Source organism: Coregonus clupeaformis, chromosome 30, assembly GCF_020615455.1.
Source record: "Coregonus clupeaformis isolate EN_2021a chromosome 30, ASM2061545v1, whole genome shotgun sequence".
Taxonomy (NCBI): Eukaryota; Metazoa; Chordata; class Actinopteri; order Salmoniformes; family Salmonidae; genus Coregonus; species Coregonus clupeaformis.
In genome coordinates, this window is record NC_059221.1 from 33,742,944 (window position 1) to 33,766,063 (window position 23,120).

At 46.4% G+C, this 23,120-nt stretch overlaps 1 protein-coding gene across 4 annotated transcripts in view; it reads right to left on the bottom strand.

The window, feature by feature from the left end:
* Positions 1-23,120, bottom strand: part of LOC121545385 (transmembrane and coiled-coil domains protein 1) — a 105,431-nt gene that overhangs the window by 60,370 nt on the left and 21,941 nt on the right. For 3 of the 4 annotated variants that reach the window (XM_041855855.2, XM_041855857.2, XM_041855856.2), the window contains 2 exons: positions 11,117-11,164; positions 8,870-9,186 (listed from right to left, as the gene is read on the bottom strand). In XM_041855855.2, coding sequence (XP_041711789.2) covers positions 8,870-9,186; positions 11,117-11,123 — 324 coding nt within the window. In that variant the 5' untranslated portion in view covers positions 11,124-11,164. Of the gene's footprint in view, positions 1-4,651; positions 5,128-8,869; positions 9,187-11,116; positions 11,165-23,120 lie in introns of those variants that run through there. The other variant, XM_041855858.2, reaches the window with a different exon arrangement.

Below are 23,120 nucleotides of genomic sequence, written 5' to 3' on the forward strand. Positions count from 1 at the left end.
AAATTAGATCTCAGGAGTGCGTACAACCTGGTGCGTATCCGAGAGGGAGATGAGTGGAAGACAGCATTCAGCACAACCACGGGGCATTATGAATACCTGGTGATGCCTTACGGTTTGATGAATGCTCCCTCAGTTTTCCAGTCCTTTGTGAACGAGGTGTTTCGGGACATGCTTGGTCGCGGTGTAGTGGTCTACATCGATGACATCCTGGTGTATTCCACTACGCGCGCCGAGCATGTGTCCCTGGTTCGCAAGGTGCTGGCCCGACTGTTGGAAAATGACCTTTATGCTAAGGCAGAGAAGTGTATGTTTTTCCAGCAGTCCGTCTCCTTCCTTGGATACCGCATTTCCACCTCAGGTGTGGAGATGGAGGGAGATCGCATTTCAGCCGTGCGTAATTGGCCAACGCCAACCACGGTTAAGGAGGTGCAGCGCTTCCTTGGCTTTGCCAACTACTATCGGAGGTCTATCCGGGGCTTTGGCAAGGTGGCAGCTCCCATGACATCCCTGTTGAAGGGTGGGCCGTCCCGGCTCCGCTGGTCTGCTGAGGCTGACTTGGCCTTCAGGAGACTGCGGGGTCTGTTCACCTCAGCTCCAGTTCTGGCCCACCCCGATCCATCACTACCGTTCAAGGTGGAGGTGGATGCGTCCGAGGTAGGGATAGGCGCTGTCCTGTACCAACGCTTGGGCACGCCACCCAAGCTCCGCCCCTGTGCCTTCTTCTCTAAGAAGCTCAGCCCGGCGGAGCAGAACTACGACGTTGGTGATCGGGAGCTGTTGGCTGTTGTCCGAGCCTTGACCGTGTGGAGGCATTGGCTCGAAGGGGCGAAATACCCTTTCCTCGTCTGGACGGACCACCGTAACCTGGAGTACATCCGGGCAGCGAGGAGGCTGAATCCTCGCCAGGCCAGGTGGGCCCTATTCTTCACCCGGTTTGATTTTACATTGTCATACATTCCGGGTACGAAGAACGTGAAGGCAGACGCACTGTCCCGGCTGTATGACACAGAGGAGAGGCCCAGAGACAACACCCCCATACTCCCGGCCTCCTGCATTGTGGCGCCGGTAGTATGGGCGATGGACGCGGATATAGAGCAGGCATTACGCACAGATCCATCTCCACTGCAGTGTCCAGCTGGGCTGCGGTACGTGCCTGCTCTTATCCGTGATTGTCTGATCTTCTGGGCACACATGTCACCCAGGTATTGGCTGTACAGTGCGCTGCTAAAGCGGAAAGTACTGGTGGCCTACCTTGGCTAAGGACATGAGGGTGTACGTCTCCTCCTGCTCGGTGTGCGCCCAGAGTAAGGCACCTCCCAGTGGGTAAGCTACAACCATTACCAGTTCCACAACGACCATGGTCTCATCCTAGTATTGATTTTCTGACTGATCTTCCCCTCTCCCAAGGTAACACCACCATCCTGGTTGTTGTGGACCGCTTCTCCAAGTCCTGCCGCCTCCTTCCTCTGCCCGGTCTCCCCACGGCCCTGCAGACTGCGGAGGCCCTGTTTACTCACGTCTTCCGGCACTATGGGGTGCCAGAGGATATAGTGTCCGACCGAGGTCCCCAGTTCACGTCCAAGGTTTGGAAGGCGTTCATGGAATGTCTGGGGGTCTCGGTCAGCCTGACCTCTGGGTTCCACCCCAAGTCAAATGGGAAGGTGGAACGAGTAAATCAGGATATGGGTAGGTTCCTGCGGTCCTACTGCCAGGACCGGCCGGGGGAGTGGTCGGTGTTCTTGCCATGGGCAGAATATGCCCAGAACTCTCTCCGCCACTCCTCTACTAACCTAACACCATTCCAATGTGTTTTAGGTTACGAACCGGCTCCTGCGGTGGATGACTGGTTTCGGCACGCGGAGGAGACGTGGGACGCTGCCCATGTTCACTTCCAGCGCGCCGTGCGTCGTCAGAAGGCCAACGCTGACCGTCACCGCAGGGAATCCCCGGTTTTCGTACCGGGAAATCGGGTCTGGCTCTCGACCCGGAATCTGCCCCTCCGCCTGCCCTGCCGGAAGCTGAGCCCGCAGTTTGTGGGGCCGTTCAAAGTCCTGAGGAGAATCAACGAGGTTAAGTATAGGTTGTTACTCCCCCCTGATTACCGAATGAACCCCTCGTTTCATGTGTCTCTCCTCAGGCCGGTGGTGGTTAGTCCGCTCCAGGAGTCTGAGGTGCGGGAGGTTCCTCCACCTCCTCTGGACATCAAGGGGGCCCCGGCGTACTCTGTCCATGCCATCCTGGATTCGAGGCGTCGGGTGGGGGGCCTTCAGTACCTCGTGGAGTGGGAGGGGTACGGTCCGGAGGAACGGTGCTGGGTCCCGGTGAGGGATATCCTCGATTCCTCCCTGTTGCGGGATTTCCACCGTCGTCATCCGGCTCGCCCTGCTCCGCGTCCTCCTGGCCGTCCCCGAGGCCAGGGTCGGCATGCTGCTGGAGCTGCGCGTCAAGGGGGGGGTACTGTCACGACTTCGGCCGAGGCTGCCTCCCCTCCTTGTTCGGGCAGGCTTTGGCGTTCATCGTCACCGGAGTACTAACCACTGTCGCCCCAATCATCATCACAATTGTATTTTTTTGTCAATCACACACACCTGGTTCTATTCCCCTAATTAGTATGTGTATAAGTGTTCCCTCTGCCCCCTTGTCCTTGTGGGTGATTGTTTGTTGTGGAGGTTAGTGAAGCTATTAAATGTGACGTTTTCCCGATTTGAGCTTTTTAGACATTACGGTAATGAGAAGGCCAAGTGGAGTAAAGGGGTGTTTGAGCATAAGAACCTCATTCTGAAGACATATAGGCAAATAAATTAACTTCTACTACTCCTCTAGATGATGCATCATGGGTGAATAAAACTTTATTTAAAAACTTGAAAAAGTGTTACGGTAATGAGACATGTTCACAGACACTGTGTTTGTACATAATAAATATTATAGTTTAATATAAAGTTCAACTGGTATTCAATTTTTATGATCTATGGACAAACTACAGCAATATATTTAGTGTTTTATTCAAATAAATTAGGTTTTTCTAAAGTACAATTTTATAAAATGACACAAGAATTTAATCCAGACGCATATTGTGGTAAAAATGTACACCATTCAGGCTAAATTTTTTAAAGGATTTTAAAATAAGACACTTTTACTTAGTCCTCAGAATGATAGTTGACATATGCATCACAGTTGTGTAACTCAATTTGCTATAGACATTTTTCAAACTGGTTTCATGAGAATCACCCAGGTGAATGCTATGATGCCTTATTGATTTCACCAAAGAAGGATTTTTGAGCGTAGAGACAATTGAGACATGGATTGTGTATGTGTGCCATTGAGGGTCAATGGGCAAGACAAAAGATTTAAGTGGCTTTGAATGGGGGTATGGTAGTATGTGCCAGGTGCACCAGTTTGAGTGTGTCAAGAACTGCAACGCTGCTGGGTTTTTCACGCTCAACCGTTTCCGTGTGTATCAAGAATGGTCCACCACCCAAAGGACATCCAGCCAACAGGACACAACTGTGGGAAGCATTGGAGTCAACATGGGCCAGCATCTCTGTGGAACGCTTTCTGACACCTTTCAGTCCATGCCCGATGAATTGAGGCTATTCTGAGGGAAAAAGGGTGTGCAACTCAATATTAGGAAGGTGATCCGAATGTTTTGTACACTCAGCGTAAGCCTGTGTAATTTCAATTTCCCCCGGGGAAGCAATCAAATAGATTAAATTAATTCAATCTTATCTGTAATAATTTAATGCTGGAGAGAAGAGATGCAAACTTCTATCAAATAACCAATGCATACAGGAATGACTGTACGAACCGCACCTTCATAGTCATATCCGTCCATAAGTCATAACTTCACTAGAGTACAATTCCGTTCTATTCTTCTTTACCTAATGAAGTTGTGCTAAACACACCAAAAACACTCTACATAACTGCTCTTCCTCCACTGACATACAGTCATATTCTGTAGAATGTACAAGACTCCATAGAGTAGAGTTTTACTAAGTGTTTATGACTGTACTGTAGTGTAGTGTCCTGTAGTGTAGTGTAGTGTAGTGTACTGTAGTGTACTGTGCTGTACTGTAGTGTAAGTGGATAGTATGTAGAACAGGTGTAGACCGACGTGGTTGTCCTCCAGACAAAAATACAGTAGCAGGATCATAGACACCTGACACAATAACACCACAAATACCAAGGATCAGAGATGGAGCGAGAGAGAGAGAGAGAGAGAGAGAGAGAGAGAGAGAGAGAGAGAGAGAGAGAGAGAGAGAGAGAGAGAGAGAGAGAGAGAGAGAGAGAGAGAAAGATAATCAACACAGTGATAAGAGTCTGAAAAATTGACAGATTAAACCGAGAAAGAGGGAGGCAGAAGGAGGGAAAGAGAGAGACATTCAGCAACACCAGATGTACATACCCCTTTAAAGCACGCACTTGAAATAGCCTAAAAATACTTGATTTTACATGACACATGAAATACAGTATTGACTCAGAAAGAGCGAGACAACCTTTCCATGACCTCACAGATAGCAGGTACTAGAAGTATGTCACAGGTCCCCAATGATCAGACTAATATGGGGGTCCCCGCAATGAAGTCAATTTACTGTATCATATTTAGCTCAGTGGGTCACTATACAGCTGAGTGGGAATCTGTTAGCAGACTTACCTTGGAGTACTGTCTGCGTAGACTGAACCTCTGCACCATCCTGACTGACGGAGCGACTGACGATGCGCTCTGTCTACTCCACTCCACACACACTGAGCTCTTCCCAGTAGGAACACACACATCCAGAGCCAGAACACTCACACACATAGCACACACACACACAAACACATAGCACACACACACACAGACCCACAGGCTGCAATCTACTTCACGCACAGAGATACAGTATATGCATGTGAATACACACAGAAAAACACACTTCTCTCAGTTCCAAACTGCTCTAGTGCACATTGGTTCATCTAGTGAGCAAACACAAGTGAAAAGAGAAAGAAAGTGAGAGGGAGGTGAGGAGGGAGAAAAAGGGAGGCAGGGAGGACAGACAGACAGACAGAGATAGAGTGCTCAGCTGTGCTGCCCTCTACTCACTCTCAGCATGGTTTCCAGCTCGCTCTCTCTCTCTCTCTACACACACACACAATCACACCATGTGGCTGACAGCACATAGAGTTACACACACACACACACACACACACACACACACACACACACACACACACACACACACACACACACACACACACACACACACACACACACAAAGTGGGATTTACAGAGCAGACAGAAATAGGAATAACACTCTCTCTTTTTGCACACACACAGAGTCTGACGAGCAAACACACACACACACACACACACACTCTGTCTTCAGCGCCGTCACATTTACTGTAGGACAAGGCAAGGTTGCGGGACAAGGGGAGGGGGAGGGGCTGTCTGACTGTCTGTACCACCCCCCTCCTGGAACTATGAAAGTGGGAGGGGGAGAGAAAGAGGGTGAGAGAGAGAGAGAGAGAGAGAGAGAGAGAGAGAGAGAGAGAGAGAGAGAGAGAGAGAGAGAGAGAGAGAGAGAGGAGGTTGGAATATGAGACAGAAAACGAGAGAGAGGAGGGGAGGAAGGCAGAAGAAAGATGGTGGGTCATAGAGACAATGAGAGAGGTAGTATTGGGTGTGGTTCTATCAGATCCATTGTGTGCAGCGTGGAATCACAAGCACACACACACAAACACACGCACACACAAACACTTCACTGCTCAAGCCTATTCAAATATGTTCAACAGGGCCAAACCTGTCTGGGCCACCACCCAACACCCAACAGGGGGGCATAACCTCTGACCTATTCCAACCACAGGGGTGCCACACTTTGCCAAGGTCTTCCTCGCCGTTACCATGGAAACTACAGTAGGGTGTACAGACACTAGGAGCCTGGGGGTTGCCATGACGACCGCTCAGATGACCTGAATGACATTGCTTCATTGGTTGAGACACGGCTCTGTGTGTGTGTGTGTGTGTGTGTGTGTGTGTGTGCGTGTGTGCGTGTGTGTGCGTGTGTACGAGCAGTGAAGAGAGAGAGACTAATGATCTCTCTATTTCAGCAGTAATGACACACAGCCAGGCGTCTGGGAATCTAACCAGCCTGCTCTACTGTAACACACAGGTTGGCTGGATATTAGCCAGAAATATAGATTTATTACTCAGTACTGGCCTCTCTATTACAGAGAGAAATACAGTATCACTAACTAACACACAAGATAATTGCTAGTCTGCAGAGTAATAATGGTCTTTGAGGAGGTTCAAATGTTATTCTGTCTCTATTAAAATTACCATACATAGTAGCTTATTCAACACAGAGATGAATTGGCACTATAGTGAAAACGAACAACTGGCTTCAGCTCAGAACCTCCAGACAGGAACTCAGGATGACCTAGCCCTGACTGGTCATACCACACACAGTACATCAGACTACAGCCATTAACTGGTATGACATCGCCATCTGGTGGCAGTCAGGACAAACAGCAGTCACTCACATACTAGTACTGCTTTAGCACAGAGTTTCTAAACCCAGAGGCCCAACATTGCGAGACCTCCGGGAACGCTTGCGAAGCAGACTCGGCAGACCAGATCGGGGTTTGAGAAGTCAATGAGAGAAGTGAAAAAGTATTCCTTAGTTGTTAGATTTCTCCAAATCTAAAGGCACAATCTAGATTCGAGCCAATTGTCTTATGTAGCTGAACATGTTATTACTCCAACCTCATGAATGTGACAAACTGACATGTTTTCATATTTGTCAAAAACTACTTTATATCGAAGGAGTGCCTTTGATTTGATGGCCTGCACATGTGCAGTTCGGCGCAAGATGACCGTTAGACCTGGTGATGTGTTTCTACGCATGAGTTAGCTGGCCAACATTGCCATGACATCGCCTACAAGCTTGATCAGGGATTTCTACTGGAGAAGCAGTTTCTGCATATCTTCATACTAAACCACTGTAATCTGACCAAGAGGAGAGCAAGGCTGAAAATCAATATTCTCCTGCTGGTGCCAGTCTGTTTCTATTTCAGCCAAAGTGTCTGTCTTGTCTTGGCAACAATAAGTAGTGTTGTTGAATTACAAAATAATCTGGCATGGTGCCCCAACTAAACACAGCTGTTAGATAAAGTTAAGTGAACACAAATGAGCACAGTTTACACCTACTGTAACTGAGAGGCTACTTTACCAGAGGGTATAAAAAGAACATAGCACGCTAGATAACCAGGAGAATACTGTACGTACTTCCTCTTTGTCAGCCTTCCTTTGTTACAGAGCTCTGTCCTTTCAGACACAAGAGGCCTATTCTTAAACACCGTCTGTCCTCCAGGCTGTGTGTGTGTGTGTGTGTGTGTGTGTGTGTGTGTGTTTGTGTGTGTGTGTGTGTGTGTGCGTGAGGTGATAGCAGTGTCTGGTACAGATGTCCACCACATCTCAATGCATCTCTTACCACAGATGGACAAGCATCCCCTCTCTCAGAGTAAATACAGACATACTGAAAAGAAGAACAACACACATCTTGCATAGCAAGCCAAGCATTTCCTATTCCCACAGAATGACAGAAATTCTCATAAATTCTCAGTGCTCCTACAACACCAGGAGCGCTCCTTGATAGATTATGGTGTTGGACAGGGTTTCTACAAAGACACAAAGTCACTCTTGATAAAGATGAGCAAAAAACACGGATCTATATTGTATGAATTTTTGTGGGGCAAAATTATATTGTTTAATACTTATACAAATTAATCAGAGAAACAGATTTTCTTTAACAAGTAATCATTTATTTTCTCAAAAGGATATGGGTCAAAATTATTGGCATCCCTATTTCCAATACCTTTCAATAGCTCACCTTGCGAGGATAACGACACTGAGCCTTTTTCTAAAATGTTTTATGAGATTGAAGAACACATTGGGACAGATCTTAGACCATTCCTCCATACAAAATCTTTTCAGATCCTTGATATCCTTCATCTGCGCTTATGGACTGCCCTCTTCAATTCAAACCAGAGGTTTTCAATTGGGTTCAAGTCCGGAGAATGAGATGGCCATTGCAAAATGTTGGTTTTGTGGTCAATTAACCATTTCTTTGTGGATTTTAATGTGTGCTTGGGGTTATTGTCTTGCAGGAAGATCCACTTGCGGCCAAGTTTCAGTCTCCTGGCAGAGGCAACCAGGTTTTTGGCTAAAATGTCCTGGTACTGGGTAAAGTCCATGACGCCCTTGACCTTAACAAGGGCCCCAGGACCAGTGGATCAAAATAGCCCCATAACATCAAAGATCCACCATCATATTTTACAGTAGGTAAGGGGTTCTTTCCTGCATATGCATCTTTCTTTTGACGCAAAACCCACCACTGGGGTGCATGGCCAAAGAGCTCTATTTTCATGTCATCTGACCATAGCACTGGTTCCAATCCAAGTGGTAATGCCATTTAGAATACTCCAGGCATTTACATTTGTTGGATGACTTGAAAATAGAGCTCTTTGGCCATCAAGGGTGCCAATCATTTAGGACAGTCTTTGGGTAGCCGGGACTCAGGAATACCTGTTTCTGACTGATCTGAGTAAACACGTGTTTGCGTGTGTGTGTGTGTGTGTGTGTGTGTGTGTACCTCTGACCTGAGCCTGGATTAACACTGCCTCTGCTCAGGAGCATTACAGGACAGAAACATTACTACACACACGACATCATGTTTCATACTCCAAACACAGAGCTTAAGCTCTCCTCAATATTTAAGAGCAAGCCTGTTGGATGATGCAGACCACCTGAGTAGGACAGGATTGTATCATATCCATTACCAGACAAAACATGACCACAAAGAAGACCCTCATATGATTGACAGCTCACATCACTCACCCTGTCTGTCTCCTCTGTGGACTTGTATCCTGACGACAACACCACGTCGCCTGGCGTCGCATATCCGGGGTGGTAACCAGGGGTGGGGCTACTTGGCGTGGTGTCCGTGGTGGAGGAGGAGCGCGGGCGGCCGGAATGCTGCTGTGCATCGTAGGTAGGCCTGCGGTGGTGGGCCTGGGGGCTGCCTCTCAGAGGGGGGTCCCGGTCTCCTCCCCCTACCCCGGCCCCTGTCCCGTTCCCCCCTGCCCCCTTACTGCGCCGGCTCTGCAGGCTGGTCCCTCGCCTCATGGTGCCCACAGGGCCGGCACCCTGACCAGCTGGGGGGGCAATGAGAACACCAGAGGGGGGGTCAAAGTCAGGACAGGCCAAGGGGGCTAGGAAGGGGGTGAGGTAGTTCTTGGGGGGGTAGCGAGAGGGTCCACCCACTGAGACCAAAGAGGATAAGGAAGTGGAGGATGCGGAGGAGGCTAGGGTAAAGCGAGCGAGGGACAAGCGTCTGCGTTGCTGCTGGAAAAGCTGCTTCAGACCCTGGCCCAGGACGCCAATGCTCTCCCGGGCATTCTGGGTCATTTTGGAGAGGGTGTGGTGGTCTGAGAGAGAGGAACAGCTCCTGAGGCCTGAGTCCTGCGCCCCTCCTCTACGCCCTGACCCCCCTGGGTGCCTCTCACTATGCCCTCGCTGCATACGAGGATGCAACACTCTCATAGACAGGGGAATAGGGCTGGGATAGGGGAGTCTGTAATGGGGGGTGGTCTGGACTAGAGTGGTTGGGAGATAGGATAGGGGGATTGGTAACTTTAGAGTAGAATAGGGAGTTGTTATAGTTTACTCTCTCTTCGTCAGACAGGTGGGACTGGGACAGGAGAGTACAGTAATCAACTTCTTGTCTTGCTAAGCATTCTAACTAGATTGAGTAGAGTTGGGTAGAGTAGGGTAGAGTAGAGTAGGGTAGATTAGAGTATAGTAGGGTAGAGTATTCTAGGGTAGAGTAGGGTAGGGTAGAGTACGGTAGGATAGAGTAGAGTAGGATAGGGTAGGGTGGAGTAAAGTAGGTTAGAGTAGGGTAGAGTATAGTATAGTATAGTATGGTAGGGTAGAGTAGGGTAGAGTAGGGTAGGATAGAGTAGGGTAGAGTAGGGTGGGATAGAGTAGGGTAGAGTAGGGTAGAGTAGAGTGAGATAGAGTAGGGTAGAGTAGGGTAGGGTAGGATAGAGTAGGGTTGAGTAGAGTAGGGTGGGATAGTGTAGGGTAGAGTAGGGTGGGATAGTGTAGAGTAGGGTGGGATAGAGTAGGGTAGAGTAGGGTAGAGTAGGGTGGGATAGTGTAGGGTAGAGTAGGGTAGAGTAGGGTGGGATAGAGTAGGGTAGAGTAGAGTAGAGTAGGGTGGGATAGTGTAGGGTAGAGTAGGGTGGGATAGTGTAGGGTAGAGTAGGGTGGGATAGTGTAGGGTAGAGTAGGGTAGAGTAGTGTAGGGTAGAGTAGGGTGGGATAGAGTCGGGTAGAGTAGGGTAGAGTAGAGTAGAGTAGGGTAGAGTAGAGTAGGGTAGAGTAGAGTAGGGTAGAGTAGGGTGGGATAGAGTAGGGTAGAGTAGAGTAGGGTGGGATAGAGTAGGGTAGAGTAGGGTAGAGTAGGGTAGGATAGAGTAGGGTTGAGTAGGGTGGGATAGTGTAGGGTAGAGTAGGGTGGGATAGAGTAGGGCAGAGTAGGGTAGAGTAGGGTGGGATAGTGTAGGGTAGAGTAGGGTGGGATAGAATAGGGTAGAGTAGGGTAGAGTAGAGTAGGGTAGAGTAGAGTAGAGTATGATAGGGTGTGTGTTTCTGGGTTCACTCTCTGTCTCTCTCTTTTTTGTCTCTCTGTCAGACAGGACAGGATGGGGTGGGACAGGAGAGGTCAAAGTTCAGCGGCGACCAATGGGAGTCCATAAGGGTGCATGCATCTGCCAATCAGCTCAAAGATCATGCTCGTCTAGTAGTCTATCACAGAAAGAGAGTAAATGGGTTATGAGGGGGGCGGAAAAATAAGGGACGGACAAAAGGAAGCGCACAGGAAGAAGATGTTCTAGAACAGACACTGCTTGAAGTTGCCCGTCAACTTGACCCTGGGCCAAATGTAGGGGGCAACTTCTATTAACACCACACACACACAAACAGGCTATGGGTTAGTTAGGGGAAGGGGATAGGAGAAAGAGACAGACAGAAACACAGAGATGGAGCAAACAAAGGAGAGAAATAAGTGAAAAGACCCACCTAACATCAGCCCAAAGCTGCCTAGCCTGACTCAGTGTCCAAGATCATCTGTAGAGAGAGAGAAATAGAAAGAGAGAGCAAAAAATATATAGAGAGAGAAATAGAGAGAGAGAGAGAGAGAGAGAGAGAGAGAGAGAGAGAGAGAGAGAGAGAGAGAGAGAGAGAGAGAGAGAGAGAGCGTGAGAGAGAGACAAATAGAGAGAGAGAGAGAGAGAAAGAGAGTGAGAGACAAATAGAGAGAGAGAGAGAGAGAGAGAGAGAGAGAGAGAGAGAGAGAGAGAGAGAGAGAGAGAGAGAGAGAGAGAGAGAGCAAGCAATGTCTTAATCAACTAATAAAAACTTAATCTATGTTCAATCAAATATCACACCGAAGTATTGTGTGTGTGCTGTGTGCAATGTGTGTCTGCTGGTAGATTCTCTAGGAGCTAATTTGGCGTCACTAAACAGATCCTTCTGCTTACTGCTACAGTGGTGTCTGGAGAGAATGGCTTCCTCAAAAACAACCCACAGCAACACAGGCTCACTATACAAACTCACCTAACCTGCAGCAACCAAAACAAACCTAAGCCAATCTAACCCGACCAACATCGATTCCTATGAGGCTGAGGAGCGACAGTAATGGCCTTAGACACACATCCCTGGTGTGAAGAGAAGGCAGCTTGTCAGACACAGTGACTACTGGCCCTGAGGGGAGGAAAACAAGTCGAAGTCAGGAACATTCTGAGCTCTGGGGAGTGACTGATAAACATGCAAACTATACTGAACAATTTCAATGATTTTACTGAGTTACAGTTCATATAAGGAAACAGTCAATATAAATAAATTCATTAGGCCCTAATCTATGGATTTCACATGACTAGGCAGGGGCGCAGACATGGGTGGGCATTAGCCCACCCACTTGGGAGCCAGGCCCACCCACTGGGGAGCCAGGCCCAGCCAATAAGAATGAGTTTATCACCACAAAAGGGCTTTATTACAGATAGAAATTCTCCTCAGCACCCAATCTCGCAGATGAAGAAACCAGAGGTCCTGGCCTGGCGTGGATACACGGCGGTTGTGAGGCCGGTTGAACGTACTGCCAAATTCTCTAAAACGACATTGGAGGTGGCTTATGGTAGAGAACTGAACATTCAATTCTCTGGCAACAGCTCTGGTGGACATTCCTGCAGTCAGCATGCCAATTGCACGGTCAGGTGGATGGATTATCTTGGCAAAGGAGAAATGCTCACTAACAGGGATGTAAACAAATTTGTGGTCAACATTTGAGAGAAATAAGCTTTTTGTGCGTATGGGACATTTCAGTTCATGAAACATGGGACCAACACTTTACATGTTGCGTTTATATTTTTTGTTCACTATATAGTTGAAGTAGGAAGTTTACATACACTTAGGTTGGTGTCATTAAAACTCATTTTTCAACCACTCCACACATTTCTTGTTAACAAACTATAGTTTTGGCAAGTCGGTTAGGACATCTACTTTGTGCATGACACAAGTCATTTTTCCATCAATTGTTTACAGACAGATTATTTAATTTATAATTCACTGTATCACAATTCCAGTGGGTCAGAAGTTTACACACACTAAGTTGACTGTGCCTTTAAACAGCTTGGAAAATTCCAGAAAATGATGTCATGGGTTTAGAAGCTTCTGATAGGCTAATTGACATCATTTGAGTCAATTGGAGGTGTACCTGTGGATGTATTTCAAGGCCTACCTTCAAACTCAGTGCCTCTTTGCTTGACATCATGGGAAAATCAAACGAAATCAGCCAAGACCTCAGAAAATAAATTGTAGACCTCCACAAGTCTGGTTCATCCTTGGGAGCAATTTCCAAATGACTGAAGGTACCACGTTCATCTGTACAAACAATAGTACGCAAGTATAAACACCATGGGACCATGCAGCCGTCATACCGCTCAGGAAGGAGACATGTTCTGTCTCCTAGAGATGAACATACTTTGGTGCAAATCAATCCCAGAACAACAGCAAAGGACCTTGTGAAGATGCTGGAGGAAACAGTTACAAAAGTATCTATATCCACAGTAAAACGAGTCCTATATCGACATAACCTGAAATGCCGCTCAGCAAGGAAGAAGCCACTGCTCCAAAACCACCATAAAAAAGCCAGACTACGGTTTGCAACTGCACATGGGGACAAATATCATACTTTTTGGAGAAATGTCCTCTGGTCTGATGAAACAAAAATAGAACTGTTTGGCCATAATGACCATCGTTATGTTTGGAGGAAAAAGGGGGTTGCTTGCAAGCCGAAGAACACCATCCCAACCGTGAAGCACGGGGGTGGCAGCATCATGCTGTGGGGGTGCTTTGCTGCAGGAGGGACTGGTGCACTTCACAAAATAGATGGCATCATGAGGAAGGACAATTATGTGGATATATTGAAGCAACATCTCAAGACATCAGTCAGGAAGTTAAAGCTTGGTCGCAAATGGGTCTTCCAAATGGACAATGACCCCAAGCATACTTCCAAAGTTGTGGCAAAATGGCTTAAGGAGAACAAAGTCAAGGTATTGGAGTGGCCATCACAAAGCCCTGACCTCAATCCTATAGAAAATGTGTGGGCAGAACTGAAAAAGCGTGTGCAAGCAAGGAGGCCTACAAACCTGACTCAGTTACACCAGCTCTGTCAGGAGAAATGGGCCAAAATTCACCCAACTTATTGTGGGAAGCTTGTGGAAGGCTACCCAAAACGTTTGACCCAAGTTAAACAATTTAAAGGCAATGCTACCAAATACTAATTGAGTGTATGTAAACTTCTGACCCACTGGGAATGTGATGAAAGCTGAAATAAATCATTCTCTCTACCATTATTCTGATATTTCACATTCTTAAAATAAAGTGGTGATCCTAACTGACCGAAGACAGGGAATATTTACTAGGATTAAATTGGAATTGTGAAAAACTGAGTATAAATGTATTTGGCTAAGGTGTATGTAAACTTCCGACTTCAACTGTATATTCCCTCAGCTGCACAGTCACAAGAGTGTTGGCTCACATCAACACCATTATCCCAGAAACCCTAGACCCACTCCAATTTGCATACCGCCCCAACAGATCCACAGATGATGCAATCTCTATTGCACTCCACACTGCCCTTTCCCACCTGGACAAGAAGAACACCTACGTGAGAATGCTATTCATTGACTACAGCTCAGCATTCAACACCATAGTGCCCTCAAAGGTCATCACTAAGCTAAGGATCCTGGGACTAAACACCTCCCTCTGCAACTGGATCCTGGACTTCCTGACGGGCCGCCCCCAGGTGGTAAAGGTAGGTGACAACACATCTGCCACACTGATCCTCAACACGGGGGCCCCTCAGGGGTGCGTGCTCAGTCCCCTCCTGTACTCCCTGTTCACCCATGAATGCATGACCAGGCACGACTCCAACACCATCATTAAGTTTACCGACGACACAACAGTGGTAGGCCTGATCACCAACAACGATGAGACAGCCTATAGGGAGGAGGTCAGAGACCTGGCCGTGTGGTGCCAGGATAACAACCTCTCCCTCAACGTGACCAAGACAAAGGAGATGATTGTGGACTACAGGGAAAAAAAAGAGGACTGAGCACGCCCCCATTCTCATTGACGGGGCTGTAGTGGAACAGGTTGAGAGCTTCAAGTTCCTTGGTGTCCACATCACCAACGAACTATCATGGTCCAAACACACCAAGACAGTCGTGAAGAGGGCACGACAAAGCCTATTCCCCCTCAGGAGACTGAAAAGATTTGGCATGGGTCCTCAGATCCTCAAAAAAATCTACAGCTGCACCATCGAGAGCATCCTGACTGGTTGCATCACCGCCTGGTATGGCAACTGCTTGGCCTCCGACCGCAAGGCACTACAGAGGGTAGTGCGTACGGCCCAGTACATCACTGGGGCCAAGCCTCCTGCCATCCAGGACCTCTATATTAGGCGGTGTCAGAGGAAGGCCCTCAAAATTGTCAAAGACTCCAGCCACCCTAGTCATAGACTGTTCTCTCTGCTACTGCATGGCAAGCGGTACCGGAGTGCCAAGTCTAGGTCCAAAAGACTTCTCAACAGCTTCTACCCCAAAGCCATAAGACTCCTGAATAGCTAATCATGGCTACCCGGACTATTTGCACTGCCCCCCCACCCCATCTTTTTACGCTGCTGCTACTCTGTTAATTATTTATGCATAGTCACTTTAACTCTACCCACATGTACATATTACTTCAACAACCTCAACTAGCCGGTGCCCCCGCACATTGACTCTGCACCGGTACCCCCCTGTATATATAGCCTCCCTACTGTTATTTTATTTTACTTCTGCTCTTTTTTTCTCAACACTTTTTTGTTGTTTTATTCTACTTTGGTTAAGGGCTGTAAGTAAACATTTCACTGTAATGTCTGCACCTGTTGTATTCGGCGCATGTGGCCAATAAAATTTGATTTGATTTGATTTGAAGAGTCTACTATACGTGACGGCACGCACACACAACCACGCAGGGCACACACACACACACACACAGTGAGAAAGAGGAAGAGAGAGAGAGAGAATGCAATCTACACAAATGCAGCTGTGATAAGCTGGGCCCACGTCACAGCCAGTTAGCACAATCAGCTGTTCAGTTTCACAATGGGCCCAGAGAGAGGAGAGAGCAGCACACGGCACAGTGACGCACACTACAGCAACACTGACACATTCACACAACCACACAGACACATTCACACAGCAACACAGTGTGTATTTTTTTGAAGGAGAGGTGGAATTTTAATCTGGTCTTCACCGTGGCCAAGTACCCCCTCTCTCTCTACACAAAAACCTCTGATGATGTAAAATAAAGTCTAAGCTACAAATATATGCAAATATGAAAACATTCTGAGTTTCCTCATAAAATTGACGTTACAGAATAAAATATTTTTTTATGACAACTTTTTTTCAAGAATTTATAAAATAGTTTGACAACCCTGTTTGTAAGCTTTTAAATTATATTAAACTCAACCGTTCATCTTTTCCAGTGATGAAGACATGGATGTCTCATAGTATGGTGGGGTATGCAAAATGGGTCAACTTTGAGCACCTTTATCTCTTGAATGTTTTTGCATTCAGGTAGAAAAAGTAACTTTCTGAGCACTTCAACAATGGGCAAATATGTATGGAAGGTTTCGTTCAAATCAAAAGGGGTGCGGTCAAAAAGTGATTAAATTCAAATGGATTTACCCTATTCCAAAATCAAATGAAATGTATGCGTCACTTGCCAGATGGACCGTTGAGTGACATGACAGTGCTGTTCTGTTCTATCCTGGTCTGACCCTGACCCTCAGAGCAGGTGCTGCTGGAATCACAGAAAGGGTATTGGTAAACTAGAGGCTACAGCCAACACATGATACATCCACTACGGCACAGATCATTCACATAGGCCTATACAACACACACACACACACACACACACAAATACACACACAGTGATGATTAAACAGATAACAGGTGGCAGAGCCTGTGTTGGCAGTGCAGCCATGATGAGTCAGCACGTTTCTCAGAATCACTGTGGCCCAGTCAAAAGTGAACCATCAATGACCACGAGGACATTGGCCTTCTGGAAGCCCCTGGCACAGACACACACACACAGACACACGTGACCTGGGCCCTAACTGCAGGTCAGTCCATTCATTGGCCATGTCAGTCTTCCTGTTGCTGATACCATTGTCTCTGCATGGCCAGCTAAATCCAGATGGTGAGATGGAGACAGCTCAGCCTTGCTTACCAGGCAGACAGGCATGCCATGCCATCTCACTGTAAGCCTGGTTCAAATCAAATAAATAACAATGATCGGATCACTGCTGGTTAAATAAGTTTGACTTGTCGTCAACCGTTACTCAGACTGTTAACCGTGACAGCCCCAGCTCCATAACCATGATACTGTATGTGGACTCAATTGCTATCTGCATTGACACTTTTAACATGAACTCTTTTGACTCATAACATAGGCTGCTGCTACTGTTTATTATCTATCCTGTTGCCTAGTCACTTTATCCCTACCTATATGTACATATCTACCTCAATTACCTTGTACCCCTGCACATCGACTCTGTACTGGTACCTGTGTATATAGTCATGTTATCGTTCCTTTTTTTTCATTGTTGGGAAGGGCCTGTAAGTAAGCATTTCACTGTTATTCTACACTAGTTGTTTACGAAGTATGTAACAAATACAATTTGATTTGATTGATTTGATTTGACAGCAATATTGTGTGTACCATTTAGAGTGTTCCGTTAATTGAATTAATATGTCCATTCTAACCCAGTTAGGCTAGGTAGTTAATTGAATTAAACCCATTTAGGCTGGGTAGTTCAGCTGTCTTTTGGTTGGTCAATCTGGACCCTTAGTTGTTGCACTGAGGCACACATACTGTTGGTCATTGTTGAACCTATAGATTCAATCCAAAGAAATTCCAGTAGCCTTAAACAGGCCCATACATTTCCAGAGGAACCAGGGAGTTCACATGGAACAGGCTGCTCTTTGTTCTGCTTAGAGCAACACACAGCCCTATCTCTGGCCTTTGTGCCCTGTTTCTTTCACTGACACACACACACACACACACACACACACACACATCAATAAGAGAGGAATTAGGCCAGAGAGTTCTGACAGCGATGCTGTTCAGAGAGAGAGACAGACAGAGAGCGACAGAGAGTGATAGAGTGTGTGTGGGTGTGTGCTCTCTGACTGATAATGGAGCACATCTCATTCTGCAGCCCCATGACAGCACAGGAAACATGAACAATCGTTATTGTATCTGTTTATGTTGTCTCTGTGTGTGTGTGTGTGTGTGTGTGTGTGTGTGTGGGGGGGGAGAAGGACAGAGAGCGAGAGCAGGAGATAAAGAGAAAGCAGCAAATAGAGAGAGCGAGGTAAGGGCCCTGTGTAACTCAGTTGGTAGAGCATGGCGCTTACAATGCCAGGGTTGTGGGTTCAATTCCCACCGGGGGCCAGTATTTTAAAAAAAACTCTCACTAACTAACTGTATGTCGCTCTGGATAGGAGCGTCTGCTAAATGCCTAAAATGTAAGAGAAAGGAACAGTTGAGACTGTCAGTTTTGACACTGAGGGGATGCCTCACACAAGCTGCAGAAAGGGTGATAAGTGCTAGAAGTGTTGTATGTGCGTGGTGTGTGGTGTGTGTGTGTGTTTGTGTGTCTCAGCAGGATCAAAAGCAGCCAATAGTCCAGAGAGTGTTCTAGCTGGCTGCACTTGACTACGCTGGGTTTAACCTGAGAGCTTAGAGCTGATACAGTGCCTTCAGAAAGTATTCACACCGCTTGACTTTTCCACATTTTGTTGTGTTAGTCTGAATTTAAAATTGATTAAATTGAGATGTTGTGTCACTGGCCTACTTACACACAATACCCCATAATGTCAAAGTGGAATTATGTTTTTAGAAATGTTTACAAATTAGTTAAAAATGAAAAGCTGAAATGTCTTGAGTAAATAACTATTCAACCCCTTTGTTATGGCAAGCCTAAATAAGTTGAGGAGTAAAAATGTGCTTAACAAGTCACATAATAAGTTGCATGGACTCACTCTGTGTGCAATAATAGTGTTTAATATGATTTCTGAATGACTGCCTCATCTCTGTAACCAACACTTATCTGTAAGATCCCTCAGTCAAGCAGTGAATTTCAAACACAGATTCAACCACAAAGACCAGGGAGATTTCCCAATGCCTCGCAAAGAAGCGCATATATTGGTAGATGGATGGGGAAAAAAACAGACATTGAATATCCCTTTGAGCATGGTGAAGTTATTAATTTATTAATTACACCCAGTCACTACAAAGATATGTGTGTCCTTCCTAACTCAGTTGCCGGAGAAGAAGGAAACCGCTCAGGGATTTCACTATGAGGCCAATGGTGACTTTAAAACAGTTACAGAGTTTAATGGCTGTGATAGGAGAAAAACTGAGGATGGATCAACAACATTGTAGTTACTATACAATACTAACCTAATTGACAGAGTGAAAAGAAGGAAGCCTGTACATAATTCAAATATTCTAAAACATAACATCCTGTTTGAAACAAGGCACTAAAGTAAAACGGCAAAAATGTGGCAAAGAAATGAACTTTATGTCCTGAATACAAAGTGCTATGTTTGGGGCAAATGCAACACATCACTGAGTACCACTCTTCATAATTTCAAGCATGGTGGTAACTACATCATTTTATGGGTATGCTTGTCATTGGCAAGGACTAGGGAGTTTTTTAGGATAAAAAGAAACAGAATAGAGATAAGCACAGGCAAAATCCTAGAGGAAAACCTGGTTCAGTCTGCTTTCCAACAGACACTGGGAGACAAATTCACATTTCAGCAGGACAATAACCTAAAACACAAGGCCAAATCTACACTGGAGTTGCTTACCAAGACGACAATGAATGTTCCTGAGCGGCCTAGTTACAGTTTTGACTTAAATCTGCTTGGAAATCTATGGCAATACTTGATGATGATCAACAACCAACTTGACAGAGCTTGAAGAATTGTAAAAATAATAATGTGCAAATATTGTACAATCCAGGTGTGCAAAGCTCTTAGGGACTTACCCAGAAAGACTCACAGCTGTAATCGCTGCCAAAGGTGATTCTAACATGTATGGACTCAAGGGTGTGAATACTTATGTAAATGAAATATTTCTGTATTTCATTTTCAATAAAAACTTTGAACTTTGACATTATGGGGTATTGTGTGTAGATGGGTGAGATTTTTTTTCTTCATTCAATCCATTTAGAATTAAGGCTGTAACAGAACAAAATGTGGAATAAGTCAAGGGGTATGAATACTTTCTGAAGGCACTGTAGGTGAATGGTGGGGTTTGGAGGGGAATGGGCAGGTAACAGGTATTCTCCTGATAACACCAGGTACGACGCCCTATCCTGATATATGAAACCTACAGGGAGCCTTTACTGCCAAGTCTATAACTTTCTAGGAACAATACGAACCGGAATAAACACCGACAATCGCACACACACAAACGTATGAGAAAACAGGTGCAGTGGGCAGAGAAACACCAGAGCTTCAGTTATACATTTACATTTTAGTCATTTAGCAGACATTCTTATCCAGAGCGACTTACAGGAGCAATTAGGGTTAAGTGCCTTGCTCAAGGGCACATCAACAGATTTTTCACCTAGTCGGCTCGGGGATTAGAACCAGCGACCTGCCACAACGCTCTTATCCACTAAGCTACCTGCCGCCCCATATACCTGGGGGCTGGGATACAGCTATGTGGTCTCCCTGAAGAGCAGTCAGGCAGACAGTACCTTGTCACTGTTTGAGGATCCACGGTTGGTTTGTTTGTGTTCTAGCAGAGTGCATGCCAAACATGTCATAGAGCTCTTAGTTAAACAGTGACATGAGTTCCACAACATCCCTTGAATGTTGAAACACATGTATCCTCTTAGATGAATATGAAAACAGTTGGACAGGACACAACACAAGAGTTGTCAGCAGAACTGGACAGGAGCAGCATTCACTGTGACACTCAGGTCTTACTGCTGGTCAGCAGCTTTGATGTTAAGCACACACACACACCTCTCTCCGATGCAAATTAACCTAGTTTCCAGGGGGAGTATTGAGAGTTGTTTAAGGAACACTGAGGGGTCAACATACATTATTCAATAGGGGGTGAAAGAATTACATTTACGTCATTTAGCAGACACTCTTATCCAGAGCAACTTACAGGAGCAATTATGGTTAAGTGCCCTGCTCAAGGGCACATCACCAGATTTTTCACCTAGTTGGCTCGGGGATTAGAACCAGCAACCTTTCGGTTACTGGCACAACGCTCTTAACCACTAAGCTACCTGCCGCCCAGTGAATTGTCACTGCACCCTGTTAAAGGGGAACTGCACCCTCTGATTTGACCTCATTTTTTGGCTTGCTCCTCAAGAAATGCTGGTGGCCATGACAGAAGCCAAACGTGAGTTGGCTTGGGGGTGTGGTTTGATGTGGGTGTTTCTTGGGTGTGTCCTTGCCACCACCAAGACACACCCATCTGTCAGAACCTTGCCCGCAGCCGTTTCCTCCCACTTAATCACAACAAACAAACCTCCTGCAGGTTGAGTTAAATAACTACAGGCAGATGTATGGTGAGATGCCTGAGGAAGCTTTGAATAGGTCAGTAGCCTACAGAGTATGTGAGAAAAATGCAACTGCTGAATTTACGTAGATATTCTAAACCAGGGGTCTCCAACCTTTTCTAGCATGAGAGCTATGTTTTCTGTCAATATACCCGGTGTAAGGTTCTGTATTTATTTTCTTAGTTCACCTTGTGTTCTTGAACGTAGCCCTGTTTCTTTGTGTTCTTGAACGTAGCACTGTCTTTCATGTTTGTTCATTGATTTCACCTGTGTTTGTTACTCACCTGGTCTTATCAGCTCCTTATTTAGTTCAGTTCATTCTGTTTGTGCCTTGTGAGGTATTGTTCGTTTTGACTTTACTTAGCCTTTTCCTAGCTTGTTTATGAGAACCAGTTATAGCCTTCAGTCCTAGTTTTGATTCACTTGCCTGTTTGCCTACCTGTGTATGACCATTGCCTGCCTGTGACCACGATTCCTGCCTTCTGCGAAGGTGAAAATAAACACCTGCCACACTCTGCAAGTGAATCTACACATTTTTCTCCCTGAGTATTCATTACAGAATACCTCACCTAAAAACGGAATGGATTCAGCGGAGCTACAGCGGCGCCTAACCCAGCAAGAGGAGTGTATGGAGGAAATCTGCCATCTTCTCCGCCAGCCTATCCCTACTCCTTCGATGCCAGGTATCGTAACCCATAGCCCTCCTTCATTCATATCCATGCCTGGAAAATATGACGGTTCACCTGGGAAATGTCAGGGATTTCTGATGCAATGCAGCAAATACATTGAGTACAACCCCACTAACTTTGCCACCGACAAGAGCAGGGTGGATTTTGTTGTCTCTACTCACAGGCAAAGCCCTGGATTGGGCCACCGCCATATGGACTGCCTACAGCACAGATCTCGGATCCGAGACCCATTTCCACACCCTCTTCAAAGAGGTATTCGATCACTCTCCTTCCGGTCATCCTATAGGAGACCTCCTCATAGAACTTGAACAAGGACTCAATTCAGCTGCCAAGTATACCCTCGAGTTCCACACCATGGCTGCAGGGAGTGGATGGAGTGAGGCTGCTTTACTTACCGTCTACCGAAGTGGGCTCAACAGGGAACTTCAGGCGGAGCTGGCCTGTAGAGGTGACCTTCAGGATTTAAATCAATACATTCATATGTCCATCTCCATTGACCACCTCATCGCCGACCGCCGAAGAGCTCTGCCACCCAGGAACCTGAAACCTTCTCTTTCCATGATTCCGTCATCCAGTCCGAGTCTTCTAGAGCCCATACAGTTGGAACATGCTCATCTCCCGTGTATCGAACGTCAAAGGCGGATCTAAGAAGGGCTCTGCCTATACTGTGGAGGGAAAGATAATCTACTCAGCCATTGCCCTGTTCGCTCCCCATGGAGAGATGAGAAGGGTGCCTCCGCTGCCATGCAGGTAGGCGTGTCCTTATTTCTAAATATCTCCCAGAAGCAATTCTCCATCCCCGTATTGAAAACCGTGAAGGGGGTTACTAAGTACATAGAGGGCTTGATAGATTTGGGAGCAGCAGGTAATTTTATCGATCACCAGCTAGTATAAGAGCTTGACATTGATCTAACACCTATCACCATTCCCTTAAGGATTAACGCCATGGACGGGCAGCCATTGGGCATGGGCTTCATTACGCACCTGACACAGAGCGTCACCCTCCAGATTGGAGTCTTCCACACCGAAACCATTCAACTCATGGAACTCTCATCCCCCAAACAGCCACTCATCCTCGGACACCCCTGGCTTTGTCGTCACGACCCTGCCTTCTCGTGGCGACAAGTTGAACTACTGTCCTGGTCTTCTACCTGTTTCACCAGTTGTCTCAGCCTACCACCATTGAGGACTC